We start from the raw sequence: 9,437 nt of genomic DNA on the forward strand, positions 1-9,437 counted from the left end.
GTTAGGATCATGGACTGACCTGAGGTGCCAAACTGCCAGGTTTTGAATCTCAGTTTCACCACTTATGAGATGTGTGACCTTGGGCAAGTTACTAACCTCTCCAAGCCTCAGATCTCTCATCTGTAAAATGCAGCTTTTAATGGTGCCTACCGCAAAAGTTTTGTCTGGGGATTGAATTAGCTAAGATTTATAAAGTGCTTAGAATAGTGTCTGACACTTACTAAGTCCCATGTTTTAAAAAAACAGAAACTTGGGGAAAAGTGCTCTTTAAGGTTTATGGAGTAGTTTATACTGCTTAAGCATTCAGGCATATTCTCATCCTAATTAAGTTTAGAATCTGGATCATAAAGTATACCAAACCCAAGGAAGCCTTGGGATTAAGTCAGTTTTGGAAAAGCTTCCAGGTCCAACCAGGCAAGATCTTCAGCTACCTACAGCCCTATCACTGCTCCAAAATGCCCTAATACAAACCCTGGTTTCCAGGGCCAATCTAAGGATAAACCAGCTGGGGAGGGAGCAAAGGGTAGGCACAGGGAAAAGGGAAGCAGTTACTTTCCTAAATTTTTTTCCGTGCTCTAGTCATGACATCTGTGTAGCATTAACCCTGTCCCACGTATTCATGATCTGATTCCAAAACTTTACAACTGGACTCCCAGAATTAACAGAAAATGACTGCATGACAAGAGGCCAGGGAAGCTGCCAGTTTATCAAATTTACCGACCGATAGATACATCTTGATCATTTGTTCTATGCAAGGCACTGTGCTAAATGCTTTGGTCCTCAACGAGAACAAGGTAATATAACCACAATTTACACCTGCTGTTATTTACATTGATCATCTCCCTTCCAATTCAGGTAAGTTCACAGGCCTCAATCAATACAAATGCTCTCAAGAAATCCTACTTTATGATTAGAATAAATATTGAGTCTGTGGAGCTCAATCATCTTACGGCTAAATAAGAGAAGCTAAACTGTAGAACTAATGGAAGTTATATGGCTACATCTCTAGCCCATTTTACATGGTGGATCTCTGTCCAGCCTCATCAAGGGTGATGTTTCTTTTCCTTGCTGCTGCTTCACTGTTTAACTCTGAATCTGATTTGTCCATATTGCCAAAGTTCATTGCCATGGAACCTTCCATTCCCTCTGGAGCGCCTCCGTTTGGCTGAAGAAGGACAGAACTTGGCTCTTTAGGACGCTTCCACTGTGGTCTGGTGACTATCCAAAAAATGAGAGCCCCAAACACCAGAATCAGAAGGCCGAGGGTATTTGTGAAAACACCTTCTGGTGGGAATGTACTGTATGCAGGATTTTTCCTACAAAAAAAGGAGAGAGTGTGTCCAATTACAAATAGGATGATACACCAAGGGGGGAAAGCTGGGGGCGGGGGAGGGGGAGGATGAATTGGGAGATTGGGATTGACATATATACACTAATATGTATAAAATAGGTAACTAATAAGAAACTGCTGTATAAAAAAAATTAAATTAAAAAAAATTAGGGTGATACAGCAACATGCCAAACAGTCTTGAATTTATCTGCTCAAAATGCACACTGGTACAGCTTCAATGTAAATTCCCTTAAAGCTTGACATTAAGAAGGAATTTAAGATATGCTATAATTCACTCAATGGATTAGTATGAAATTGTTAAAAATCATAAGTATGAAAATAATATAGCATCTAAAACACCTGTATCACTTAAAATTTAAAAAATGATACAAAAATGTAGGTATATCATGATTACAGTTAATATAAAAACATACACATCAAAACGATTGAAAGGGCATGCATAACTTCAATAGTTGTTTTGTAAGGGTAGTACAATTTGTTGGACTGTTTGGTTTTTCTTCCAAGCATTATTAATGTTATATCACATGTATAATATAATACATTTTAAAAAATATTTAAATTTTTTATTTTCAACATTTAAAATTTTTTGTTAACATTTATATTTGTCCAGTGAACAAGTATTTAACATTTTGTTGCTTAAGAATTGCAATTAGGAAAACTATGCAACTTACAGGGCAAAAATCAGTTTCTCCGTCACTCCCATAAGTACTGTTGCAATCACTGTTCCAAAGACGAGAAGTCCAGAATAAACATGTATGGGCATGAGAAGTGCTCGGAGAGAAAGTGGAGCCCAAGGAAGCAGAAAGACAAAAAAACCTAGGAGAAGCTAAACATCAAAAAGTACAAAAGTTATCAATTAATTGTAACTTTTAACTAATTTTAAAATTATCATAGAAGCAATATGTACAAAATGAGAAAACATTTCATATAGAACCAAGGGCATAAAATGAAGTTTCCCCATGCCAGTTCCACTCACTCTCTCGAGTATCCTTCCAGAAAATTTCTGCGACTAAACAAGCGTGTGTGTTTATGCACATGTGTGTTTAAAGAGAGAGTAAGTCAGACATAGAAAACAAACTTATGGTTACCAAAGGGATGAAATAGGAGGTTGGGATTAAAATATACACACTACTATATAAACAGCACAGATAAACAACAAGGACCTACTGTATAGCACAGGGAACTATACTCAATACCTTGTAATAACCTATAATGGAAAAGAATCTAAAAAGAATATATATATGTGTGTGTATGTGTATATATATATATAGTGTGTGTGTATATATACATACATATATATATATATAAAACTGAATCACCTTGCTGTACACCTGAAATTAACACATTGTAAATCAACTATATTTCAATAAAATTTTTTTAAAAAGAGAGAGAGAGGGACAGATTTTTAAGGTACAAGTGGGATTTTACTATACATATTTGTTCTGCATATTGCTTTTTTCCCTGAATAGTGTATCTTGGAGATCTTTTCATATCGATGCATGTATCTAGTTTATTCTTTTTAATGGCTGACATTCTAAGACTGTAACAAATTATTCAGTTCCCTATTAATAGACATTTCTGTTTCTAGTTTTTTGCTATCATTAACAAGGCTACAGTGAACATTCTGATACTTACTTATTTGCTTTTTATCAATTTCCTTAAGGTTGCCAAGTAGGAAGGGAAGTAAAAGATTTTTAAGTCACTAAATCCAAATACAATAGAACACATTTATTCAGTTCAACCTAAAAAACTGTGGAAAAAACCTGGCAATTTTGTTTTATGAGGAAGAAATGAGTTCTGCAGAAAATTCTCTCCATCTCCTTGATAATTAAATCCCTAGTGGGATACTTCTCTGCAGAGAAGACAACAAGATTATTACATAAACTACAAGTCTGTTAATGCTTTCACAGTTTTGTTTTGTTGCCCCAGACCCCTGCCGATTAAGTAATCTCTTCTCCAGAAAATAAAGATGACTCAGTGACCATTGAGTTACTGAGTTTAAAGGGACTTCTTTTTCAGGTATCTCTTTGGTATCTACCACTCTAACAAAACAACTATGAGAATGAGGAGAAACACTAGCGTCACTGTTCATTTTTCCTGATTGATATCAAAGGACTAACGGGGGACAGAGAGGAATGAAGGCAGAAGGGGTGTGATGCCCTAAAACACATTTAGAATCAGATTAAAGGCAACAGTAATGAATGGAAAGTAACTGAAAATGCATGCAATAGGCTGGTTTGCATATTTTATTGTCCATTAATACCACAAATGCCTGAGTATATTAGAAATGGTTCAGAGAGTCCCCCTTGGTGGTTCAGTGTTCCTAATTCTCCTTCAGTGATCTTGAGTGATTTTTTTTTTTTTTTTTTTGGGGACCGGGGCCCCTCCTCCCGGACTGGGGCACGAACCCGCGTCCCCTGCATCGGCAGGTGGACACTCAACCACTGCGCCACCAGGGAAGCCCTTGAGTGATTCTTTTAGTATCAAAGGGTAAGCATCCTGATGTACAGGTTGTGCTTTCTATACAAAAATGGGGCTCAGGTGAGTGGGGCTCAAGTGTCCAGGATTTAGCACAAATACATTTCTACGAGTAAGTCACCATATCTTTTCTGTGACTTACCCATGTAAATATATACTTTTTTCCATATTCCTGTTATCCTGCCTTTCTATTCCTAAGTTTCTTATTGTTTTGAATGATTCTTACTGTTTTCTCTTATTTCTTTCAGGATTTATCACGTGTGTCTCTTGTAATCCCATAAAGCTTAATGATCTAAGTAGATGGGACACCAGAAATTTGCGTACAGGACCCCAGGACTATTTAACTCTCCTAAATCTTACTTTCCCCATGAAAACATTTTTTTTCAACAGAAAATTACTTTTAAAAGGAAAGGAAAAAATTACAGAACACTTAACTTTGATTAAAAGTGTTCCAAATTATGCAAATGTATAATAACTTATAAAAAGTTAAAATTTATATTAATCATTATTTCCTTTTAACCATCTTAGCCTTACTATCTTACAAGTAATAGGGCAACTTAAATCCTAGTGGACTGAATATTACAAAATCCTTAAGTCCCTTTAAGTCAGTGTTTCTTGAAATGTTCATAGAAGACCTGTATCAGAAACTCTTAAGGTGTTTATTTAAAGAGATCCCTGTGCCACATCCAAATTTGCTAAAACAGAACTTCTGGAAGTAGGGTTTAGGAATCTGCCTTTTGATGGAATGCCAGGGTGATTCTTGCTACATGTTGCAGTCTGAAGACCACCGCTTTTGATTCGCTCAAATTATTTCAGAGATATGGGTTAAGTGCATTCTGGAAAATCCCTAAAAGTGAAGGCAGTAGACTGTTACCTTCAGTCTACAAACACTTATTAAGTGCAAACAAAGTGCTCCAGAGTTTAGGAACCACCACCTACAGAAAACTGTTCTTCACCACTATGGGGTTCTTAGGAGAGCTAAAGAAAAGTAAAATCTCATTTAAAAAGTTATTATTTAGATATGAAAGTGAAGATGTAGTATGATTCTAATTATGCTTAAAATTTTTTCTTAACTATATATTCATGGGCATAATAAGAGCCTAAAGGAAATAAACCAAAATATAATGATATCTCTAGATTATGGCATTATCAGTGATTTGAGGAATTTTCTTTCCATTTTTCTGATTTTATAAAATTTTAAATAAATGTATATTACTTTTATAATTAGAAATAGACAATGAAAGTTTACTTTTAAAGTTCCTGTGTTAGATATCTGGGCTTTTCTCAGTTAATTATTATTGTCCTTTAAAGATACAAATGTATTTTACTATGCCAGTTTTATCTCACTTTATGAAATAGATGAGTTTTTTAAAAAAAGATATGTGTAAACTTTTAGACATAATAAAAGCTTTTATTTGCAAAAGTCATTAATGAGACCAGGAAACATCTGCTTAGCTAGCTTTTGTATTAGGTATGATTTGCTTTTTTTTAAGGGTAGAGGTGGATTTAATGAGAATCAAGTGAGTTACAGATTATTATATGGAGGCTCCTCCCAGCTCCTCTTCATTTTTCTGCTATTGTATACACAGCCAGCAGAGACTCAACCAACTGCTGATGGAAAATATTTTTTTTCTTTTTTTTTCTTTTCTTTTTGGTACGCGGGCCTCTCACTGCCACGGCCTCCTCCCGTCGCGGAGCACAGGCTCCGGACGCGCAGGCCCAGCGGCCATGGCTCACAGGCCCAGCCGCTCCGCAGCACGAACCCGTGTGCCCTGCATCGGCAGGCAGACTCTCAACCACTGCGCCACCAGGGAAGCCCTGATGGAAAATATTTTTTTTAATTTCCAGAAAGTTCTAAAAAGCAAAATTTGAATTTTCCAGGCAATTTTTTACATAGCATTTACATTGTATTAGGTATTACAAGTAACCTAGAGATGATTTAAAGTACACAGGAGGATATGCATGGGTTATATGCAAATACTACACCATTTTTTTTTTTTTAATAAATTTATTTTTGGCTGCGTTGGGTCTTTGTTGCTGCGCACGGGCCTTCTCTAGTTGTGGTGAGCGGGGGCTACTCTTCGTTGAGGTATGCAGGCATCTCATTGTAGTGGCTTCTCTTGCTACAGAGCACAGGCTCTAGGTGTGCGGTCTTCAGTAGTTGTGGCACACGGTCTCTAGAGTGCAGGCTCAGCAGTTGTGGCGCATGGGCTTAGTTGCTCCACAGCATGTGGGATCTTCCTGGACCAGGGCTTGAACCCGTGTCCCCTGCACTGGCAGGCGGATTCTCAACCACTGTGCCACCAGGGAAGTCCCTACACCATTTTATATAAGGGACTTGAGCATCCACAGATTTTGTTATCCATGGGGGTCCTGGAACCAATCCCTCGCGGATACTGAAGTATAACTATATTCACTCATTCCTTCATTTAAAGTACATATTTCTGGGCCACATCCCTAGAGTTTCTGACTCAGTAGGTCTGGAGTGGAGCCTAAGAATCTATTTCTAACTCCCCTGATAATGCTAATGCTGCTGTCCTAGGGACCACTCTTTGAGAAGCTCTGTCTTAGGTTATTTGCAAGTTGTGTTTTTCAAACATAACGGCACGTTTTCTATGGGTAAAAACATTTAATCAGAACCAACTAGAATATGTCCATAGTTTTTTGTAAAAAGAAATGACAGACATTCAAATTGAAGTCTCCTGTCAATATCCTACATTTTCTTGCTGCACTGTCTTTCATCAAGTCCACCTGGCAATACCTCAACCTGGCTCAGACATCTTCAGGACTACCCCTGGTATGCTAGGTCCCACTGAAGTAAATCACGCAGTCAAGGGGACTAGCATCGCTATAAATTCATGGTTATGATGCTCGTGGCTATAAGCATTTCAGTGCTGCTCAACAATCCTTCTACTGTATGATTTATCAACTGGTCCTCCATGTTTCTCCCATGTGCAAACCTCTGGCTCTCTTGTGTGCCTCCCCACTACTGGCAGATGATCCTACTACCACCTCATGGGAAAACAGAGGCAACTTCAGAGAAGAGCCTCATTTTTCTGCCACCAAACGAAACAAACCAAAAAACCATCCCAAGCGAACAATTCCTTTCCTTCTTCCCTTGCAATGGAGTTGGTGTCCTCCAATTTTCCAGCAGGCTCCACAACCTACTTCTTGAAGACATAGCTATAAATTATTGCATCTCTCCAATATTCACTACCTTTCCTTCTCTATGGTGCTATCCAGTGAGCATTTTAACATGCCCAAGCTTCTCACAACAAAATGAAGTAAAAAAGAAAGCACCCAAGCACATGACTTGACTCTTGTCTCTGACCAGTTACCAACCTCTCTTTCTCTTCCCCTTCTTACCCAAACCTCTTTATTGAGTTGTCTCTATTTTCTCACTGTAAACAAAGGAGGAAAAAGAGAATTTTGCTCAATACCCAATTCTACAAGGATTAACCTGCTGCAGTCACTGACCAACAGACAGAGGAAAGACATAAACAGGATGCTCTGTTCTTTGGACAAATAGGCCCCTTAGATAGTTAGATGTACATCTCAAGAAGAATTCTAATGAGCTCAGACTCTTGCATCTTCCCATACATTAGAAAAACACTAAAGTCATAAACTTGAGATATCTGTTCTTTGGGACTAGCAGTAATCTTTTACCAAGATGTTACTTGACTGCATGTATTCCCAAGCCCCAAATCACATATATACTTACTGGCTTCTCTCCTACCTCTTTGGAGCAGTTTACTCAGAGCTACTGAGTGATTGTCTCCCACACTATAGTCCTCAGTAGACCCTGAATAAAACTTAAACTCACAGCTCTTATGTTGTGCATTTTCTTTCAGTCAACATCCCCTTCTATTTCCTGTTCAATTTACTGAAATCTGGCTTCTGCCCACCAAGGAAACTGCTCTCCAGGGTCATCAGTGACTTCCAGATCACTAAATCCAATGGATAGTTTTTAGACCTTATTTTCCTTGACTTCTCAGTAGCATCTGGCACTCCTAAAGCCCTCTCCTTCCCCTCTAATGTTCCCTTTCTCATTCCACCCCCACGTTTTCAAGCCTGAAAATGACTCTCTCTCATCCCCTGTATCACTGACTTTCCAAATCTCATTAATTCTACCTCCTAAATATCTTTAGGAACTATACACTTTGCTAACTGCTATTGCTACTCCTCCAGGCCACCATCATTTCTCATCAGAACCTTTGTAAATATCTTCAACCTAGTCTCCCTAAATTTACTCCTGTCCAGCCTCCAATTCATCTTCCATACCCCACTCCAGGCAGCTCAAACTCCTTCCGGTTTCTCAAATAAAGCAAATTTTTACCCATATACTATTCCATTCATAGAATACTCTTTCCGCTTTGACCACAGACCTCATGACTCCAGTTCTTGATCTGACTTCCTTTATTCTCTATACCATATGAGAGCTCTCCTAGAACACTCCATACCCATCCAATCTACCAAATACTCAATGACCTGTCTTCCTCTGTAAGCTTCATGAGGGCAGAGAGCATGTCTCTTTGGGCCCATGTGTGTCTTTGTGGAACAATGTATGTCCCATAACCTAGACAGGTATCTGACGCATAACAGGTATTTAACTCTGTTGAATAAATGGATGGATTTAGGAATAAAATTTCAATGACATAAAATGCATATTCTCAACCATGCAGGTGTCTATGATCTATAGTTGAAATGAAAAATGCCATCTTCAGGTCATAAAGGAGCCTACCACAAGACTTACACTTCTAATAACAACAGCTTACTTGTGTCATTCCAGTATGCTAAGCCCTAGGCTGAGCCTTTCCATGCATTATCTGTCTTTGGTTCTTATGATGTTGTGAAAGGTGTATGAAAATCTTAATTTCTAGGTGAGCAAACTAAGTCCAAAAAAGTTCAATAACATGTCCAAGGTCACAAATCACAAATGAATGAAACTAATTCAAACTGAGGTCTTCCTGAGGCCAAGTCCTGTGTTCTTAAATACTACCAGCTCTCTGGATCTGAGCAAGGAAGAAGCCAGGGACCACATTTTCTCCTGCTAAACGAAAGTCAGAAAGTTGTGACATGACATTTCTGAGAAGCCTAGTTAGCACACAAATAAGACAACCGGAGATAATAATCTGAATATTTCAGAGGGCAAAAGAGAATCTTGAAACAATTAAAAATGTTTTCAATTCACCCAAGTTTAATATTAGAAAATCTAATGATGTGACTGACTACATTAACAAATTAAAGAGGAAAAACCATATTCATCTCAACATACACAAAAAATATTCAATAAAATTCTACATCCATTCATGATTTCGAAAGAAAAACAAAATGGTTTCACAAACTGGAATTAGAGGAAATGTGAAGCATCTGCACTGAATAGTGAAATATTAGAAGTAGTCTCTTTAAAATAAGAACAACTCAAAGATCTTTATCTCTACCTCTATTCTATACCTTGTAAATACTTCTATATACTTCAATACCTCTATACTCTTCAATTCCACTGGCTAGGATGCAGAGGAAAAGACATACGACAAAACTGGCAGTGCATGGGCTTCCCTGGTGGCGCAGTGGTTGAGAGTCCGCCTGCCGATGCAGGGGACGCGGG

General features: G+C 38.0%; 1 protein-coding gene across 1 annotated transcript in view; it reads right to left on the bottom strand.

Moving 5' to 3' along the window:
* Positions 1–816: 816 nt before the first annotated feature.
* The window catches only part of CYBRD1 (cytochrome b reductase 1), a 34,447-nt gene continuing 25,826 nt past the window's right edge, over positions 817–9,437 (bottom strand). Inside the window, exons 3-4 of the mRNA XM_007446341.1 lie at positions 2,023–2,177; positions 817–1,316 (exon numbers count right to left, since the gene is read on the bottom strand). Coding sequence (XP_007446403.1) covers positions 1,016–1,316; positions 2,023–2,177 — 456 coding nt within the window. The 3' untranslated portion in view covers positions 817–1,015. The remainder of the gene's footprint in view (positions 1,317–2,022; positions 2,178–9,437) is intronic.

The sequence above is a fragment of the Lipotes vexillifer genome, unplaced genomic scaffold, assembly GCF_000442215.2.
Source record: "Lipotes vexillifer unplaced genomic scaffold, Lipotes_vexillifer_v1.1 scaffold2000, whole genome shotgun sequence".
NCBI classification, from domain to species: Eukaryota; Metazoa; Chordata; class Mammalia; order Artiodactyla; family Lipotidae; genus Lipotes; species Lipotes vexillifer.